Below are 21,059 nucleotides of genomic sequence, written 5' to 3' on the forward strand. Positions count from 1 at the left end.
GGTTATCAGCATTATCAAAGATCAAAATAACTAAAGAATAAAGTAATCTGAGCAGTTGATTGAGTCTCATAAAATACACTAAACTATCAATTTGGAACTGGATTAATAATTATGACCAGAATTACCACCAATAGCTAGTAGGTTGAAGGATTTGGAGTTCAACATAGCAGAGGTTGGCAAATTACTCACTTGTGCAACGTTAAAGAAACCAGCATAATTATACACAAGCATTTATTAAAAGAAACAAAGCAAAACATTCAATGTGAAGACTAACTCTAAATACACCAAACTACAAAACAAAGGGTGTGTTTGTTTTTGTTCTGCCTCTGTATGTCTCATGTGCACGAGCATGAACTCACGTGGTCAGAAACAAAGGAACATGTGAAGCGGGGGCTGTAAAGTTACTCTTTACACACACCCCGTGTGTGGTTGTGTTCAAGTCAAATTCGAGGTGTATGTGTGTGGTCTGTTTAGGATAACGGTACAAAGCTAAAAGGAGTTAGTTAGCATGCAAAGAGTGTCTGTGTGGAGCATAACATAACTAACACCAACTTAGCATGTGGCTACCAAATTAACAGAAACACGTCACAACAACAAAACCTCAGAAAAACACATCAGTACATGTACATCATTAAAACTAAACAGTCCTGTGCTTAGCCAAGTACACTGTTGCAACAACTGGGCATAGCATAGAGTGTTACCCATCCATGGGAGGGAAAGAGAGGTGGCCTTGGTGCAGCTGTTAGCTGGCGGTCAGTCTGTTGTAGACGAGTCAAGCTGGGAACAATTGTGGTTCCGCTGTGAAAGCGTCTTTTGCTGTGCAGTGTCCGCTTGTAGGGATCAGAGGAAGCCGGTCATTCAGTCTGTGGTTGTTCTTACAGAATTAACAGCTCGGCGTTAACTTGCTTCGTGCTCCTGTTAGCATGTGAAGTTAGATGGCAGGCTTTGTGTGTGGCAGCCGTTGCCGCTAAACTTTGTTGCAGAGATCTAAGAGGCCTTTGCAGCGCTTTGGTAGATCAGGAGACTTTGGTTCTGCTCCGTGTTTCTGCTCCGAGCAGATTATATGGCGAAGCCAGGAGGAGAGAGAGTTCAGGTGCGTATCTGCTGGTGAGCAGACAGAACAAAGCATCGCTTACTTTTTTATTGACCTGGTGACATCCGGGTCACAGGTCAGACAGGCCGATGCTGCGTACAATGTCTCTCAGGATTGTGGGACAAAAGAGGATGCATTTTCCTAACAAAAGTTCAATCAACCGAACGAATGAATTCATCTGTGGAGTCCCAACAGAGTCAGTCTGGTGCAATCTGGCAGGAACCCAACTGAGACCTCCCAAATGCTGGCCTTAGTGCAGGGCTGACTGTGGGAGAAGAAAAACATCACGTATTGGAGTTAGTTCAAGTTGTGACTTCAGGTTACAATAAGTAAGAAATCAAAGTAAGAAGTTGTTTACTAATCTTTCTCTGTTGCTCTGTGTTTTTCCCTCAGAGATCATCCATCAGTTCATTTTGGAACAGCAAAAGGGGAGTCGAGTGCCACTCTGCATTAACCCTCAATCAGCTGCTTTCAAAAGCTTTATCAGGTAGGAGGCTCTTTAATACACAGCAGTATGAAAAGATTCTCTATGTGTTGATAACAAACATGTTAATCAGACAGCTTCAGAGTTGTAGATAGGCTAAGCTGCTAAGCTAGGCTAAACAAGCCATGTATCATTTGCACAACCATTACATTGATAAGTGTTATCTGAATCTGCGTGAGTTGACTGAGTGTTTCCCAAAATTTTGGAGAGCTCCTCTGAAAGTTCCTTCCTGCTGCAGCTGCTGCTAGTTTTTACTGCTTTGTGAGTACAGTATGTTATCGCTAATGCTAGTTCCTATCAAAGTATGAAGTGTAACATTCCCAACATGTAAAAGTGTAATAATCTCCTAACTGCACTATCTAATGTTGTTTTTTAGGTCATTCAATTCCGATAATTGTGTTTTCTGATAAGTATATTTGCAGAATTATAAACATATCTTTAAACATCTTTTTAACATTTGTGGAACACAACATAACTGACCACTACACATTTAACCAAGTAACACATGTCTTTAGCTGATAGACCCACGAATAGCTAATATTAACTTCACCCACTTGTTGGCCTCCTTCTGAACAGTTCCACAGTGGCTCAGCCCTCTGAAATGCCTCCATCTCCGCTGGTGTGGGAATAGCTGCTGTTGTGTGTCATCGTCTTTCCCAACTGACAAGCTGCTAAACTGGGAACAAGAAAGCGTCTCAACGTCTTCTTACATCTGCGTAGCATTTCACTGGACAGCAGGACTCATAGGTCTTCTGTGTGTATGCTTAATATGGAACATACAAAGACAAATCCACTGATAACTGCTTTATGGGGGTGTATTAGAGGGGTTTGGTATGCAAACGAATGAGACAAATGCTCTGTAGACCAAATCAGAATGTTTTAAACAAACCCATCTGGTCACTTCCAGGTAGATAAGATTTGACAGTTATTGCATCATAATGAAGTACATTTGTTTTGCTATATATATTAATGCAAATTAAAAAAAGATGTGTATTTTAAAATTGATCACAAACGGGTTAATTTCCCATACAATCAGGCTACTCTGCATTATTACGCCCACCTTCACCTCTGCACTGGTAAATTAAAACTTATTCAGACAATCGATTGTAATTGTGTTGGTAGGCTCAACGTTTTTCCAACTGAAAACTCCACATATTTTATATGAATGTGCTCTCTAGCACATTGATATTTTAACTTACTAAAAATTAGTTATTACAGACATGTTCCTCTGTGTCCCCCTATGGCCCCCTGCACATCTGGCCCTTGTTTTTACTTATGTAACAATTCATTTGCCAAAGATCAGGAGCCTCATGTAGAAATGATGCATAAACATTAAGATTGTGTGCAAATTTGCCAGGTTAGGGATTTATAAAATGTTATCGGTCTGCACATTTTCTACATTATGCTGTGCAGTGATTGGATGACAGTTTATTAATTTCACGCATGATGTGCACGATTACTTTTGACTAGTTGTATGTGTACTTGATGTCAGCACGTCGACATGCAAGAGGCATATACCCACTTTAGATCTTACCTGTCGTTTCTTTTCAACATTTCATAGTTTGTCGTCCATTCATGGTGGTATCCTTCCATGTAGAATGCACATCTAATCAGTTCACAGTCGGCAAAGCTTCAGCTATTACTTATACGCCCACAGAGCAAAATATAAGGAAGTGAATTAAACAAATGAATAGAACTATTCATGGTTGTTGTCACATAAGATGAGGGCATACACAAATCCACAAATGTTTGGCAACTCAAAAAGAGGACATGCGTACAGGAATGTAATTATTGTTTAGATATATGTGAAGTTTTACATATACTGTACATGTATTAGAACAAGTAAACGTATGCATGTATCTGCTATTTGCGCATGATTTCAGTGAAGAATGTATGCAAACATTTATACATGAGGCTCCACAATATTTGTAATTTGAGTTGAACCTGTCCCAATATGAAAACCTTTCTCGGTCAGTTACTGTGGAAAGGTATCCCTTGGAAAGGCCAACAACAGCTTTATTGCTGTTTGGAATATGGAGTGCTCACAGTGTTAAGTAGTTTAGCATACTGTTGTGCTGAATTTAAATGGAATCTGCTTGGGTTTTTAGATGTATAGTGTTTTGTTGTTGATAATTCGGTTTTGAAGGTGAAGGTTTAAATGCTCACTTGCATGTTACATGAAGAACAATTGAACCTGTCTGTGAATAGGAAATAAGTTCAAAAAAGGGATCTGACTAAAAGCTATCCTTATACTACGCCCTGCTACCAAACAAGACGACACAACTCGTCTTCAGAAAGCCTACAGTCTGACGAAGGGAAAAGGAGCAGAACAGGAAATGCTGCAATGCTACTCTGCCCCCTCCTTTGACCAGCCATAGCACTTCTGCTAATATTCAGTCCAAACTGAATAGTTGTGTTTTGTTATGAAGGAATGTGTTGTGTGCAGTCTACTTGTGTGCCTCCTAATTTCACTGCTTGGACAGTAAGTAACCATTCACACACTCAGCCAAGCTGAGCAAACTTTACCCCAAAGAGTATGAAGAGAAAGATTCATGGAAAAAATCAAGACAGTCGAAACTGCACTGAACAGAAACATGTTAGCTTTCCAGTGTTCTCTCTACATACCAGTTCAATAGAGTTGAATGATAATTTCTACAGCCTATCTGTTTTTCACAATCTGGGTCTTATTTTTGCAACGTGGGCCATCCTTCCTGTTGTTTATGAGAACATTTTACTCAACTGTTTGATTGTGGGGCATCATGTTGGCTAGTGGTCATCACCACATAACTGTCATGTCTCTGCTTTGAGTTGGGCAGGGGACCTTTGTTGCATGTTATCACTCTTTCTCCTCTCCACGTTTCCTGTCTGGTTCTGGACTGTGACACAGCTTTACAACAACAATCATCACAATCACCTCACGAGCGATCAGGCACGTCCACACTTCAGCCATGTTATCTGAAACACTTATTTGGACATCAACTCCAAGGAAATTGTTTCCCAAACCATCTGTTGGGAACCATGAGATTACCCATTCAGTCATGCAGAGCTACTTCCTACGTTGACCTGTTGTGCTTACTGTAATTGTGCACATACATTTCTGCTGGTTCATGTTGGGTTTCTCTTTTCAAATAAGTGGTTAGTCAACTGGATTAAACTGGGGGTTTGCTTCAAACTACGGAAGAGGATTAGGGCCACATGTGAAAATTGTATTTGAATTCTAAGATTAAAGTCAGAATTCTGACTTTAATCTCAGAACTCAAATACTCTAATCCTCTTCTGTATCAAACCAACTGAACAAACAAACAGACCAATAATATCTTCATCTTGACACAATGACCAGATATTGGAGGAAAACAGAATAATTCCTCTGATGAGGAAATAACAGAAAACTACCATATTGGCTTGAGACCCGTTCGGATAGCCATCCCTGGGGCTACTCCAAATGATGAATGGACACGGCTCTGTTGATTTTCCATATATTTTAAAGGAAGTCTCCATTTCCAAAAGTTTTGTCATTTTGAACATACTGTATCTAATCACGTGGGATCAAGGTCTGTTTGAATCAATACAGCCCGACTTTGGACCATTGAAGTCAATGTACAGTTTTTAACTGGTATGTTTTGACAAACTGAGGAGTGGATTCTCTGTTATTTTATGCCAGTTCTCATCTGAAATATGTTCGTTTATAATTCTGATGAAGTGATTGTCTGAGTACTCATTGTTCCATTGGTTGTAAAGCTGAGGCTATAGCTGTTCTCATAAGTGATAAGGATGATGGCCAACACGATGAGAATTTGACCCAGATTGTAACGAAATCCTTAAAAGTATTATAGAACTAAGAGTGTGGCTGTGGTAGCTTACTGCAGGCAAGATCCAGTCTTCCCTTGGAGCCCGCCTTTGTAAAAACAGAGGTCTGTTGTGCTTGTTCTTCTTTGGACTGTGAGGACAAATTGGGAACTGTCATCATGTTATGAAAAAATATATAAAAATGAAAACAAAACGCACCAAGGTAAAGAAACAGTTAAACCAGCAATATCATTCTTTAAGGGTGTACATTCTTTGTTCTGTCTACTTGAGTATACCACCACATACTACTGACCAACTTTTTCATCATGGATGGAAACAAGTAGCATATGAATGATGTATGGTCTCATCTATATGGGTTTTTCTAAATGGTAATCTAGTGCTTAAGTGTGCCCCTGCTCCTCCTCATACATGTACACTGTCTCCAGAAAAAAGAGCTTTGAAGTAAATTATTTAATATATTTTTAGAATTGTTTTTTATTCCTGTTCTTGTGTCCTATGGCATGCATTCTTCTCACACCTCAAAGTATGATTATGTAAATGTGTTATATAGAGAAACAAATCTACACACCAACCACACCACCAATACCACTGTATAGAAATTTTATTAGCCTCCACATTTCTAAGGCTGTGAACTTAATTTTATTTTTAAAACTTGCATACAAATGTATATATTTCCTTGATTTTTACCCTGCAACTAGGATCTGTAGAGGAAAACAAATCATGTAACGATTCACAGAATACACAGTCATGTTAACTGTATCTTGTGTGTACAGCAGAGTTGTACATATATCAAAGGAGAAGCCTTTTTTTGTTATTGTTAAGTATTTCATCACAGCAGCACTGTGTGAATATGTATAAACATAAAGGATTCACCGTGTTGGTCTCTACCTCTTGAGCTCAATAACTTGGCTTTGTTTACCCCCACACCTTTCTGATTTCATATGGGGATTAATTGAAAACACTTGAATGTCTATTCAAGCTTTTATACTGAGATGATAAAATATACTGCCCCTCCCCCTGCATACCTTTCCTCGCACTATCTAAGTGCAAAGCATTCGCCTGAAATTTTGAGTAATCAGATGTTTGTATTACAAAGTCCTACTAATAGCCAAGGGTTCCCTGACTGTTTTTTTCACTCTCTGATAGGACAGGACCTTATGGGGAGGGAGAGTCACAACTTGCACCACAGTAGCTGTGTTCAAAGCTCAGTGTCAAGGACTCAATTTGATACCAAGTTGATTTTTCGAGTTTCACATAAACTATCTTCTTTTGACTTGTTTTCTACTGAGAATTAGACCAGTGTTTTGTTTTTTGCAGGCTGTACTATATATGGGTGGGGTTCAATAGCATGTAATCGATTCAGAATCCAGTATTGAATTGGAATCCTTTCCAATCCCTTACTGAATTGAGTTTAGATTTGGCTTTCAACATTTGCAAGTAACTAAAGTTAAAACTAAAACACAAAGATTCAATTTAATTTTAATTTAATTTAATTTCTGTAATCACCTTTTTTTTTTTTTTTTTTTGCTTAAATGTGAAATGGTTTGCCAATATAAATAAGAGCACGGAGAGATAAAAGTTCAATAGGAGATTCATTAGTGGTTCCTGATATTTCCTAACCTAAAAGAACCGGATCCGACATGTAACCAGCTATCAGAACCCAACCCTAGCCCTATGTGCATTTGTTTCCATTTGTTTATACAGTCCTGATTGGCGGCAGGGTGGTTCTTTTCAGATAACTGCTGTGGCTTCTGCTTGTTGGAGTAACATTTCTTCCAAGGTTGACAAAAATAGTGCCAACACAAAGTTTCCATTTAAAGAGCATATTGTACGGTGGCTCAGAAAGCTCAATTAGAAAACCAAACAAAAAATAGACAAACACAAGGAAATGAAGAAAACACCTTCACCATTTTTACAATGCATAGCAGCACAATCAGTTTGAAAACACATGCAGCACAAAGAGACACACTGCAAATACTAAAAACACATGCAAATATAGAAACACTGTAAGTAGCACAACAGAAATTTCCAGGTGACACTAAAAACCAACAAATATGTCAGCCATTCAATGATGTCCGAACAGGAGTTCAACACCTAGCTGAAAAACTGCTTTTGCGCCTCCATTATTGTGTATGTGGTGTGTTGTGACAGTCCTGAGCTGATGTACACGCTGCGTTCAAATTTGTTGAACTTTGACCTCATTTGCACCTTGAACCCGTGAACACAGCTAATGTCTGAAGGTTGCTGCTGTGATTAAAGATGGAAAAGATATTAGGACTGCGTCTTAAAGGACCAGTGTGTAAGTTTTAGGGGGGTCTATTGGCATAATATGGCAGAAATGGAATATAATATTTATATGTATGTATAAGTATGTTTCCATCAGTGTATAATCACCTGAAAATAAGAATCGTTGTGTTTTCGTTACCCTAGAATAAGCCCTTTATATCTGCAGAGGGAGCGGGTCCCCTTCCACGGAGGCCGCCATGTTGCACCGCCATGTTTCTACAGTAGCCCAGAACGAACAAACCAAACACTGGCTCTGGATTCGGCCTTTCGTGTTTTTCTCGAGTTTCGTGGCGACAGTAGTTTCTCCTACACACTTGGAAGGGGAGGGTGAGGCGAGCGGTATTCAAATGGTTGCAAACTGCAGTTTCACCGCTTGATGCCACTAAAGCCTACACACTGGACCTTTAATTAATCAGGATCAGGTTGAGACCAAACTGAAAATGTTTGCGTTAAGTATATACAAAGTCCAACGAACTGAACAGACTCCACCGCTCCCTCCTAGAATCCTGCACAGAGCAAAGCAGAACATGCAAGGCAAGAGCCTCATTTTTCTGAATACGGCAGAAGCCTTTTACTAATTACTAGTGTTCATTAGTTTTTAGTTGCCCCCTGAAAACGTCATGAAATGTAACTTAGTTACGTTATTGTGTACGTTTTTTTTTTTTCTCCATTTGCTTGCATTTCTTTGCCACCTATGGCTTGTCAAGATAGTAAATGTGTTTTTTAATTTCCTTGTATTTTATTTATTTGTGGTGTTTTTTTCCTATTTGATGTAGTCAAAATTTTAGGGTGTTTTCCCATATACTTGTGTTTTCTTAAGTTTCAGTGCATTGAGTTCTCTCAGCTACTATGATATTGCCCAGAGTATGAAAATTACCTGAATGTAACTCTATGAGTACATGGGTAGCCCTCTAACAGAATTTGTTATTGATGAGGCTCATGATTAAATTTCTGTCACATGGCTAGTTTTACATGAGATATTCCACTCCAACCCATTATGAAAAATAACTGCACAGTGGCACTGTGTGTTGTTTATCGGATTATCCCATACCCATTCAACAAGCACTATTCTGGAAAAAAAGGAGATAATTGGAGAGACATGCTGTGGGTGTCTTCTGGAATCTGAATGGGGATTTTCTCAGGAATTAACACAGCTAGCAGTGGTACAAGTCATCACTCTCCCTCCCCATTGCCTGTCTGAACTCTTTGTGTAGATATAGTAGTTTCCTATATGTTTTATTTTGTGTTGGAATTAAGTACTTGAATCAAATGATGCTCATTTTGGAAAATTGTAGAGTAATAACTGACAAACTTTGTGAGAGAGATTAACCACAACTCAGCAACTACTGAACTATTTGGATTTATATAATTTGCTGTCCTTAACAATATTTGTATATTTGATGTTTTAATCAGATGCATTGTAATTTGAATAAAACTTGCAGTATATACAGTACATAGATGTATTTATTAAACTCTGTGTTCAAGCACTGTAAATCAAAGGACTAGGTATCCAGCTGTCATTTTGGAAAGTGTGAGGTCTAACCAAAAGGTTCCATCTAGAAAATAATGGTGAAAACATTAAACGTGACATTTAAAGAATGCCAAACCTTGTTGTCCATACCTCTCTCTCATAATGCAAAAACTGAAGACAACCTCACACAGTACAAGACCACACTTCATGAAAAGTTTAATTCATAATTTTGCATCTACTCTGGGAGACAACAGCCAGACTTCATTCCATATTTTACCAAAAAAGACTAAAACGGAAAGATAGATAATAGCTGTTTTAGTTTGAAAGTTTACATGACATAGCTGAAAGTATGCTATGTGGAAAAAGTAGCATTTCAAAGTAGAGTAGGTTTAAAGAAGATTTAAAGATTGCTCCATTGACTTTGTAAAAAAAGTTGTTTAAAAAAGCTTAGTATTTTAAAAGGTAGAAAAAGTAGAAAATAGCTGATTTGTGTGTGTAATGTCAAAAATGTGGGAATGAGAGCAGGTTATAAATGTCCCTTTTTCTGCCTCCCTCTTGAAACTTCTGGTCTCAGTTAATATGCAGGTGTACACAGCAGTTGACTGTCACTGCTGTCACTTTGAAGCTGACTGTGGCAAATGCGTGAGTTTGTTTGATTCCATAGTTACCTTTCTACGACCGGCACCATTCCCAGAATGGTTCCTAGAGTTTCCAAAAGTAGAATGGGAGCCAGAGCCTTCAGTAATCAAGCTCCTCTCCTGTGGAATCAGATCCCAGTTTGGGTTCGGGAGGCAGACACCATCTCCACATTTAAGAGTAGGCTTAAGACTTTCCTCTTTGATAAAGCTTATAGTTAGGGCTGGCTCAGGTGAGTCCTGAACCATCCCTTAGTTATGCTGCTATAGGCCTAGACTGCCGGGAGACTTCCCATGATGCACCTCTCTCCTCTTCTTCCTCTCCATCTGTATGCATTCTTATCCCATTATTGCATGTTACTAACTCGACATCTTTTCTCTCCCGAAGTTTGGACTTTCTCGTCTCTCCTGTTGCTTTCAGCAGGTATTTCTGCCTTCGGAGCTGCAGAGTCTGGATCTGTGATTGCGGGCCTCCTACTGCCCCTGTGTTCCTGCGTGACACCTGCTGCTACAATTCTTCTTATTATTATTATTACTATTATTATTTTTTATTAATATTAATGTTACCAATACTATTATTTTAAATGTCTATGTGGAATTTGCATTGTGCTACTGTATGCTTTCTTTCCTCCTGCTCTCGCTCTCTCTCTCTCTTTCTCTCCCAACCCAACCTGCAGTGGCGGATGGCTGCCCACCATTGGGTCTGGTTCTGCTCGAGGTTTCTGCCTCTTAAAAGGAAGTTTTTCCTTACCACTGTCGCCAAGTGCTTGCTCATGGTGGGAATTGTTGGGTCTCTGTAAATATTATTAGAAAGAATATGGTCTAGACTTGCTCTATAGGAAATGTGCAATAAGATAACTTCTGTTATGAATTGGTGCAATATACTGTAAATAAAATTGAACTGAATTGTTGACACACATAGAACAAAAATGTATATCCTAAAAAAATCAGAATTTGTCCCAAAAACATTTATTATGAATGAATACATCCACAGTGTACACATTACAGTGCATCATATTACATAGAGACCATAACAAACAAGTATTTAAAATGCACGTTTCTACATGCTGCTATATATGAAGCTAAAACTATACATATGGAGCAAAATACTTTTAAGATATTTCACAGCTTACATCTTACAGTATATTAAGAATTTTCACACAAAATAATGACTATTGTTTATAACTGACAAAAAATATCAATCAAAATGTACAGTTAGAGATCACAAGGTTAAAAAGGCAGGTCATGTGATCTCATTATGGATTGGATGACTATCTAGTGCCAAAACATGCCTTGTCCCAGAAGACAGTTAAACAGTAATGATTTGGGTGAGTTATTTAAAAAAAAAAAAAAATCTTATGAGCAAAGAATAACAACTTCATCTCTAAGCATCTCACCTCAGTCTGCTGTAAAATAATTTGTTTCTTTGAACCTGAACTCCTCGTCTCCATTTGTGTTCTGGTCATTTCCATCACAAGAAAGCATCACTTGTTCTCTCTGACAGCTGAAAAACACAAAACAAGGTAAAAATGTTAATATAGTCATAATAACCATGTGGTCCTCTAATGAGGGCCATGCAAACCATAGTTCATTCTTTGACACTTACATACTGTTATTGTCCTTTCACACGTCTGTTGTCACGTTTACATACATTTGTGTCACTCTCACGTGCATATATTCTCACTCGTGAATACACTCTCAGTTTTCACTTCTACATGTACATACATACTTTGCATTTTTTTCATAGTATTCATCACCTCATACATCTTGAGGTGGTTTTTGCACTCTACTTGTTAGAGATGACCTGCCAGTGACACAGTGTGTGACACATTAATAGTCCTCCAATCATTCCAAATAAAGCAGAAGCATCACTCTCCATATGCCCCAGGATTTTAAGTATATACTGTAGACCAGTATAAAGTATGAAACATGCAAAAAAATAAGAAATCAGGAAGGAGGCAAACACGTTTTTACAACACTGTATATGGCAAGGGTAACTCCAGGCCCCACTGGACTCTGAGTGGCCACCCTTCATAACCCACTATCAGGTTCTGAATTTGATTGATGAAAGAACATGTAACACATGTAATGAAAATAGTGGAGTGGAAGCAAAACTGAATTTTCCAACAACTGAAAAGTGATCATGGTATTACTTGTAGCCCTTTTCAGACATGGAATATGTAACATTTCAGTGTTCATCTATTTTTTAAAGTGATGCCTTTTGTCATTCAGACAGAGGAGACTTTTACGTTAATGTTCCTTACAGCTTCATTCAGACATGACTGAGATAGCAGTGGTGAGTTAAGAGGGACTCAGACCCCCTCTTCTAACAGTGCACCTATTGGTACATTCTTACATCAGTTTCATCATTTAAAACTATGGGGAGAGACTGTTGGTCAGATTATTACTGTGGTTGTACAAGGGTTTTTAATCTCTTCTGGCATCAGGTGAAAATATATCTGAGAAGACTCTCCTCAACAACTTCCAATTGGCTCTTTCACAGCAGTTTATTAAACTGATTTTATTTTCTTTGTTAATAAGAGATGTAGATTGAGATAATTCTTAGATCTTAGAAAGCAGTACTAGACGCACATTTAATCCCTGCAGTCTTTACGATAATCTGACATTGTTCAGTTCAGACTTGTGCCATGTTGAAAGGAAATGTTACAGGTCTGACTTGTGTGAGGTGAAAAAAGCAACCTGATCACCTGGGACCAGATGTATAAACAATGTGTTTGGACAAAAACCACACATATGCCATTTTCCACACCATTTATAAAAATAGAATAGGGCTTCATGTAAGAACTACTCTTACAAACAGATTTGTTCTTCATTGGGATGTGCGAGTGATTTAAGAGAATTTTCATCAATTTACTTGTACTAGAATCTTCTCTTTGGCACAATGAAATTCACAAGTGGTCCAGACCTGTTGTATGAGTCATGAGATACAGATAGCCTGTCTCTCTCTCCACAGGGGAAAAATACCTGTTTGATCTGAAATCATAAGGCCTTCATCTGAATGAATTTAGAGTTTAAATATGATACTGAAATTAACTCAAATAAAACACAAGACAAACTTAATATTCTGTTCACCAGATCATCATCATCATGGCTGCCAATTTACTGAGACATTTTTTAGAGTACAGTACAGTAACTTCTACAGTTCAGTAATTGTAATATTCTCTCCATCTGACAGTTGCCTCAGAGTCTTAATACAGGTCACAGTCCAGGATCATTCTCTGTTATAACACCTGACAGTGTAACATCACCTACTGTAGGCTATAATATTATCTCAACTAATATCTCTGTGACTGTAACATGACCTCCTCTCATATTAGTCATGGACCCCTTTGCTTTAGAAAAACATTTTTAACACCTAACCTCATGTTAAATCAAACCAACAATCAAAACTGGAGGGAAAGCAAACAAAGACAGGAAGTAAAACCACAAGACACACAAGGAGAGGAATACACATTGATTTATTCTGTTTTACTGAAACCTGGCTGGGTCATGAAGAATATGTTAGCCTAAATGAATCCACTCTGCCCAGTCATATTAATACTCACGTTCCTCGAGGCACCGGCCGAGGAGGTGGAGTTGCAGCCATCTTTGACTCAAGCCTATTAATCAACCCTAAACCTAAACTAAATTATAACTCATTTGAAAGCCCTTCTTAGTCTTTCACACCCAACGTGGAAAACACTACATCCAATTCTATTTGTTATAGTGTACTCTTGGTCTGTATTCTGAATTTTTATCTGAATTCTCAGAGTTTTTATCAAGTTTAGTCCTTAAAACAGATAAAGTCATTATTGTAAGTGATTTCAATATTCATGTGGATGTTGAAAATGATAGCCTTAGTACTGCTTTTATCTCATTATTACATTCGATTGGCTTTTGTCAGAGTGTACATGAAGCCACTCACTGTTTTAACCACACCCTCGACCTTGTTCTGGTATACGGCATTGAAATTGAGCATTTAACAGTCTTTCCACAGAATCCTTCTTTATCAGACAATTTTTTAATAACTTTTGATTGTTAAAACATACAGGAAGGCCCTCCGTAATGCCAGAGCAGCCTACTACTCATCAGTAATAGAGGAAAATAAAAACAACCCCAGGTTTCTTTTCAGCACTGTAGCCAGGCTGACAGAGAATGACAGCTCTATTGAGCCATATATTCCTATAACCCTCAGTAGTAACTCCATGAGCTTCTTTAATGAATTTGAACTGTTAGAGAAAAAATTCATCAAGTCCTGCCTTCAACCGGTGCCGACTTGTCTTCAAACACAGGAACCTTGGAAACAGCTGTAGAGCCTGATGTGTGTTTTGGCTGCTTTGCTCCTGTCAACCTTCTTCAACGATTAATTCATCTAAGCCATCAACCTGTCTCTTAGATCACATCCCAACTAGGCTGCTTAAAGACGTTTTACCCTTAGTTAGCACTTCTTTACTGGATATGATCAATCCGTCTTTATTAACAGGCTATGTACCACAATCCTTTAAAGTAGCTGTAATTGAACCGCTGTTGTAGTAACAACTTCATGAACTTCTTTAATGATAAAATGACGTTTTATCTAATCTAACGATTAGAGACAAAATTCATCACGTCCTGCCCTCAACCGGCAACAATTTGACCTTTTAATTGCATTAGACAATGGACATGTTTCATCATTCTCAATTGTGGAATTGAATCCACAATTGAGAATGACTTCCGGATGGGAGCCGAAACGTCTTGATTCTGAAAACAGTGTCCAGGTGACGACGACTGAAACCTTTTCTACCTTTTCAACACTCCTAGACGAATGAGGGACTACACCGTCTTTTCTAACAGTTAATATTTTTCATTCGATTCATCATTATGATATGATATTTGGAGGGGTTGTACTGGCCAGTTGTGATTATTGGGGGGATTACAGCCCCCATAATTTATGCTTATGTCGGGGACAATAGTGAGGGGGGAGCAAGGAAGATGGCAGACATGACGTGGGTGGTCATCATGCACAGATCCAAAATGGCGGACATGCCCATGAAATTCAAACAAAGGGAGAGAGCCAAAATGGAGAACTTGCTCTATTAGTCCTCAAGATGGCGTGGAGCATAGCTAGTTATAGTTTCTGGGTTGTTTGAGATGTGTATGTAGGTGTGTATATGTACATGTAAATGTGTGTGGGTTAGTGAAGAGGAGAGACTGAAATATCCCGCTCTGCCTCTTAGGTCAATGTTTTGTTTCCCTGTCATTCATGTCATTATTATTTCCTGTTTTATTCTGTTACTCATCTCTCCTCTCGTTTCAGAGTACTTCACTTCCTGCCCCTTGTGTGCTTTCAGCCTGTCCTGATTGAATGCTTGCCCTAATCACCCACCTGAGTATTTAGTCTACTGCTTCCCTTCACTCTGTGCCATGTTCGTTTTAGTACCTCTGTGTCTCACATTCCAGCATTCATACCTCGTATTAGTGTTTCTGGTTGTTTGATTCCTGCCTGTTATCCGGACCTTGCTTTAGCCTCACCCTGTTGGATCTGTTTGCTCTCTCCTGACTGCCTACCCTTGTACCAACTTTGCATTCTGGAAAGTAAAGACTGTTCTTATCTCACCTCCTGGTTTCCTATGTCTGCATTTGAGTTCATTGCCTGTCGTTACAGAGACAAAGAAAATCACACTGAGTAAGGTACAAGAAATCTCAAATGGTGTGGTAAAACACAATAGCTGTCCCTTTATCACACAGGAACCCGGAACTTACATCCAACAGCAGGGTTATTGGACTTTAGTCTGATAAAGCACAATTATTAGCTTCCCCAATGACTAAAACTAACAAAAACATGGTACAGACACAAAAATGGAACGTGCTAAGCATGAAAACACACAGCAATATGGGACGCGGTGGTCCATTATTTTCCACAATAATGCAAAGCACAATTACAACAAATTCAGCTTGGGTAAAAATAATAAACAGTTATAAACCTATCTCTGCCCAGACATAAGCCTCTTAATTGAGATCGCTCTTGATAGCTATTTAATGCGTCAGTCCTTTTGGATTAGTCCTCTCAGGCTCGGATGCTGATTTTGGCCCGGGCACCACGCTGTCGGCGGTTTCAATGGCGAAACTGATCCTCAGTAGGCAGCGGAGGAATACAGCTGAGTCTACTTTTAGAGGGAGAGAGCAGGGCTCAGTGGTTAAACTCCTCTCCATGAAGAAAATGGTAAATCCGAATCTTCCTTCTGCAGGTAAGAGATTGTTATGTATGTGTAGAATATAACAATCTCATTCAGGATCCAAACACAAAGCTCGTCCAGCGAATTGAGACTTCACCTAGGGAGTTTAAAGTTCATGTGATGTGTCCACTGAAGCAACCAAAGTTGCAGTGGAAAGACGGCAAGCGACCATTGCGCTCTGCCTTAATAGGTATGATGAGGTCATGACCGGGGCTCATCCAGTAGGAATCCAGGGTTTGGATTCAAGCTTAAATCTTGCACACAGGTGTGGCTTAACGGACCTGAGGGTTTTTGGCACTATTTCTCCTAGTCCAGGCTTTTTGTTACACATACAGGCCTCTGTTCTTTGTTCTCCACATGTGGTGAGGCCCAACAATGAGAAGGTAGTTATGTTAGCTAATGTGCACTGAATTTTTCAGTTATTCAAATTCAATAAAACCCAATAACTGTGTATACTGTAGTCTAGTTTGTTGATTTCTTTTGCCGCAGTAATGGTATTATTTTTTCCTTTTAGAAGTATTAAAAAGGTCCTAAAAGTCATTAAATTGTACTTACAAAATGTGCAGATACCCTGAAAAGGTTTAGGAGAAGAATATGAAAATACTCTTGCATGAGGCCCAATGTGTGGTGACAATGTGTGGACCTCACACAGACTTCAAACCAGTTTATACACAGTTTTCCAGAGCTAGTTGGAGATGAAAAATAAGCTGAGAAACTGAATCTGAGAACACATTGTTTAGGATGTTAGCCAATTACACTGATTGTGTGATTTTTTGCAGTCAACACAGCAATCTGTAAAATGTCAATGAAAAGAGCATTTATGAACTTAATTTTGATTGTGTAATCAATTTTAACATTCTCTATATTTTCATTGGAGGCATCTTTTCATCTCCCTCCCCATTTGTTTTTTCATTTTATCCTTTATTGTGAAGCACTTTGTAAAGTCTGTTTAGATAATGGCGCTATAAACTAGACCGTTGGTCATCTGTCTGATGTTAAATAATGATGACTGAGATATCATACAATGGATTACATGTACATGTGAAGTACTAGAAATAGCCACAGCCGTGTGTAATGATTGTGTGTAATGTCAGCTGTTCTGGTGCTGTTGGAGAACCTCACTGATGCAACACAGTCAGTAAAACTGCACTTCTTTTGGTAACGATATGCAAACAGCGGATTAAGAAGCATGTCAATGTCCATTTATGTTTATAAAACAGAACCAAATGTACATGCGATTTTATAAATCTGATGAAAAGAATGGGCCTGCAAATTTCTGTCTTTGTGTATACACAGTTTTATGAATCTACAGATATACAGTGGTGTGAAAAAGTGTTTGCCCCGTTCCTGATTTCTTATTTTTTTGCATGTTTGTCACACTTAAATGTTTCAGATAATCAAACAAATTTAAATATTAGTCAAAGATAACACAAGTAAAATGCAGTTTTTAAATGAAGGGAAAACAAAATCCAAACCTACATGGCCCTGTGTGAAATAGTGATTGCCCTCCCTGTTAAAACATAACTTAGCTGTGGTTTATCACACCTGAGTTCAATTTCTCTAGCCACACCCGTGCCTGATTACTGCCACACCTGTTCTCAATCAAGAAATCACTTAAATTTGACCTGCTTCTACAAAGTGAAGTAGACCAAAAGATCTTCAAAAGCTAGACATCATGCCGTGTTTCTTTCCTTCCCCCATAAATCCCTGGGAAATTGTAGATTATGGTTTACTGACTGATCCACACTCCAGAACAGAAGGTGGCGGTAATGCACCATTAAGCTGGTTGCCAACCGCCGTTAAAAAAAAAGAAGAAGAAGAAGAAGAAGAAGAAGAAGACATCATGCCGAGATCCAAAGAAATTCAGGAACAAATGAGAAAGAAAGTAATTGAGATCTATCAGCCTGGAAAAGGTTATAAAGCCATTTCTAAAGTTTTGGGACTCCAGCGAACCACAGCGAGAGCCATTATCCACAAATGGCGAAAACATGGACCAGTGGTGCGCAGCAGTGGCCGGCCGATCAAAATTACCCCAAGAGCGCAGCGACGACTCATCCAAAAGGGCACAAAAGACCCCACAACAACATCCAAAGAACTGCAGGCCTCACTTGCCTCAGTTAAGGTCAGTGTTCATGACTCCACCATAAAAAAAGAGACTGGGCAAAAATGGCCTGCATGGCAGAGTTCCAAGATGAAAACCACTGCTGAGCAAAAAGAACATTAAGGCTCGTCTCATTTTTGCCAGAAAACATCTTGATGATCCCCAAGACTTTTGGGAAAATACTCTGTGGACTGACGAGACAAAAGTTGGAACTTTTTGGAAGGTGTGTGTCCCATTAAATCTGGTGTAAAAGTAACACCGCATTTCAGAAAAAGAACATCATACCAACAGTAAAATATGGTGGTGGTAGTGTGATGGTCTGGGGCTGTTTTGCTGCTTCAGGACCTGGAAGAATTGCTGTGATAAATGGAACCATCAATTCTGCTGTCTACCAGAAACTCATGAAGGAGAATGTCCAGCCATCTGTTCGTGACCTCAAGCTGAAGCGAACTTGGGTTCTGCAGCAGGACAATGATCCAAAACACACCAGCAAGTCCACCTCTGAATGGCTGAAGAAGAACAAAATGAAGACTTCAGAGTGGCCTAGTCAAAGTCCTGACTGCCACTTGCTGTGGCATGACCTTAAAAAGGCAGTTCATGCTCGAAAACCCTCCAATTTGGCTGAATTACAACAATTCTGCAAAGATGAGTGGGCCAAAATTCCTCCACAGCGCTGTAAAAGACTCATTGCAAGTTATCGCAAACACTTGATTGCAGTTGTTGCTGCTAAGGGTGGCCCAACCAGTTATTAGGTTTAGGGGCAATCACTATTTCACACAGGGCCATGTAGTTGTCACGGATATGCCAGGCTCCACAACCCCACATACACAACGCACCCCCTCACCAGAATACTACTCAGAAACACCTGTCACTAATCACACACCTGAGATTCATCTACACTACGTTTGGATTTTGTTTTCCCTTAATAATAACAACCTTCATTTAAAAACTGCATTTTGTGTTTACTTGTATTATCTTTGACTAATATTTAAATTTGTTTGATCTGAAACATTTAAGCATGACAAACATGCAAAAAAAATAAGAAATCAGGAAGGGGGCAAACACCTTTTCACACCACTGTATGTATCTGGCCCCTGGTTGCAACTGGAGACAGTATTCCTGCCGGGGTCACATTATAGAGGATGTAATGAATAGTAGGATCATACCTGTTTGGTTAAAGTTCCTGACTGATCCAGGACACAGTCTGAGTGGAAACCAGAGGTGTTCTCCTCTCTGTCCTGAACATACATTGTGGAATATGTCAGACATCCATTTCTAAGAGTAGTTACATTCTGGTTTTCAGTGCAGTGGGAGACAGTCTGCTGTCTGTCATCCTGGAGTGTACATTCGTCATGGAACAACAGGGGAGAAATGCCTAACTGCAGGAAAACAACAGAAAGCAGTTAAAGGTAAGTTCTGATACAGTATCTGTATGATGAGTCCATCTGTAGTCAATATGACTGTACTTACCTCTCTGTAAAAGTCTCTTCCTGGTATAGATATAGAGGCAAGGATGACTTTATCACCACTCCGTCTAATCTTTTTGACAATGTCCTCATGCTCCATAGACTCAACAGGTTCCCCATTGACAGCTAACAGCAGGTCTCCATCCTCCATCCCTGCCCCCTCAGCTGGACTCCCCACATCCACCTCCCTCAACACGTGAACTGGGTCACAGCAGGTTTGGATAGAAAAGAATAGAAGTTCATAGAGACTTTAAATTACCTGATTATTACTGAAAGAAAGGTTCCGAAATGGTTTTTCATCAAATTCACAGGTATAGACAAACTCAATAGGCTTAAGCTAATAAACAGAAACAATTATAATTGTTCATGTATTCAATGAACACACCCAATAAACATTCACAGTGCTGAGAGAGAGAGAGAGAGAGAGAGAGAGAGAGAGAGAGAGAGAGAGAGAGAAAAAAACAGAAAAACACAACACAACAACAACTGCAGTAGGAACACAGGGGCAGCAGATGGTCTCTGCAACTCCGGAGGCAGAAATACCTGCTGAAAGCTACAGCAGAAGGAGAGTGGAGAGAAACGAGAAAGCACAAAACTACGAGAGAGAGAGAAGATGTCATGTTAGTAACATGCAGTAATGGGATGAAAGTGCATACAGAGGGAGAGAGGAAAGAGGTGCATCATGGGAAGTCTCCTGGCAGTCTCAGCCTATAGCTGAAGGCTCTGGCTCCCACTCTACTTTTGGATGATCTCTTTTCCTAGTTCTTGTCAGTACACGTGCCGCAGAATTCTGGATCAACTGGAGAGTCTTAAGGGACATATTCGGGCAGCTGGATAATAAGGAATTGCAGTAGTCCAGCCTAGAAGTAACAAATGCATGCACTAATTTTTCAATCATTTAATCATTTTGAGACAGAATGTGCCTGATTTTTGCAATGTTACGTAGGTGAAAAAAGCAGTCCTTGAAGTTTGTTTCATGTAGGAGTTAAAGTATAAATCCTGATCAAAGATAACGCCGAGGTTCCTTATGGTGCTGCTGGAGGCCAGGACAATGCCATCTAGAGTAACTATATCTTTAGATAATGTGTCTTGGAAGTGTTTGGGACCAAGTACAATAATTTTAGTTTTGTCTGAGTTTAACATCAGAAAGTTGCAGGTCATCCAGGTCTTTATGTCCTTAAGGCACGCTTGAAGTTTAGTTAACTGGTTAGTTTCATCTGGCTTAAATGATAGATATAATTGGCTATCATCCATATGACAATGAAAGTTTATGGAGTGTTTTCTAATAATGTTGCCTAGAGGAAGCATACATAAGGTGAATAGAATTGGTCCAAGCACAGAACCTTGTGGCACTCCGTGACTAACTTTGGTGTGCACAGAGGACTCACCGTTAACATGTACACATTGAGATCGATCTGATAGATAGGATTTAAACCAGCTTAGAGCGGTTCCTTTAATGCCAATTACATGTTCCAGTGTCTGTAATAGAATGTGATGGTCA

General features: G+C 39.2%; 2 protein-coding genes across 6 annotated transcripts in view; one reads left to right on the plus strand and one right to left on the minus strand.

The window, feature by feature from the left end:
* nlk2 (nemo-like kinase, type 2) overlaps positions 1-9,276 on the plus strand; it is a 48,707-nt gene extending 39,431 nt beyond the window's left edge. For both annotated transcript variants that reach the window (XM_044202237.1, XM_044202238.1), the window contains 2 exons: positions 1,487-1,580; positions 2,154-9,276. In XM_044202237.1, coding sequence (XP_044058172.1) covers positions 1,487-1,580; positions 2,154-2,208 — 149 coding nt within the window. In that variant the 3' untranslated portion in view covers positions 2,209-9,276. The remainder of the gene's footprint in view (positions 1-1,486; positions 1,581-2,153) is intronic.
* A 1,453-nt stretch (positions 9,277-10,729) lies between these two features.
* Positions 10,730-21,059, minus strand: part of LOC122878824 (Na(+)/H(+) exchange regulatory cofactor NHE-RF3-like) — a 59,826-nt gene continuing 49,496 nt past the window's right edge. For 2 of the 4 annotated variants that reach the window (XM_044202243.1, XM_044202241.1), the window contains 3 exons: positions 19,563-19,759; positions 19,259-19,471; positions 14,501-15,997 (listed from right to left, as the gene is read on the minus strand). In XM_044202243.1, coding sequence (XP_044058178.1) covers positions 15,953-15,997; positions 19,259-19,471; positions 19,563-19,759 — 455 coding nt within the window. In that variant the 3' untranslated portion in view covers positions 14,501-15,952. Of the gene's footprint in view, positions 11,281-14,500; positions 15,998-19,258; positions 19,472-19,562; positions 19,760-21,059 lie in introns of those variants that run through there. The other 2 variants (XM_044202242.1, XM_044202247.1) reach the window with 2 other exon arrangements.

This window comes from Siniperca chuatsi, linkage group LG7, assembly GCF_020085105.1.
Source record: "Siniperca chuatsi isolate FFG_IHB_CAS linkage group LG7, ASM2008510v1, whole genome shotgun sequence".
In the NCBI taxonomy this organism is placed as follows: domain Eukaryota; kingdom Metazoa; phylum Chordata; class Actinopteri; order Centrarchiformes; family Sinipercidae; genus Siniperca; species Siniperca chuatsi.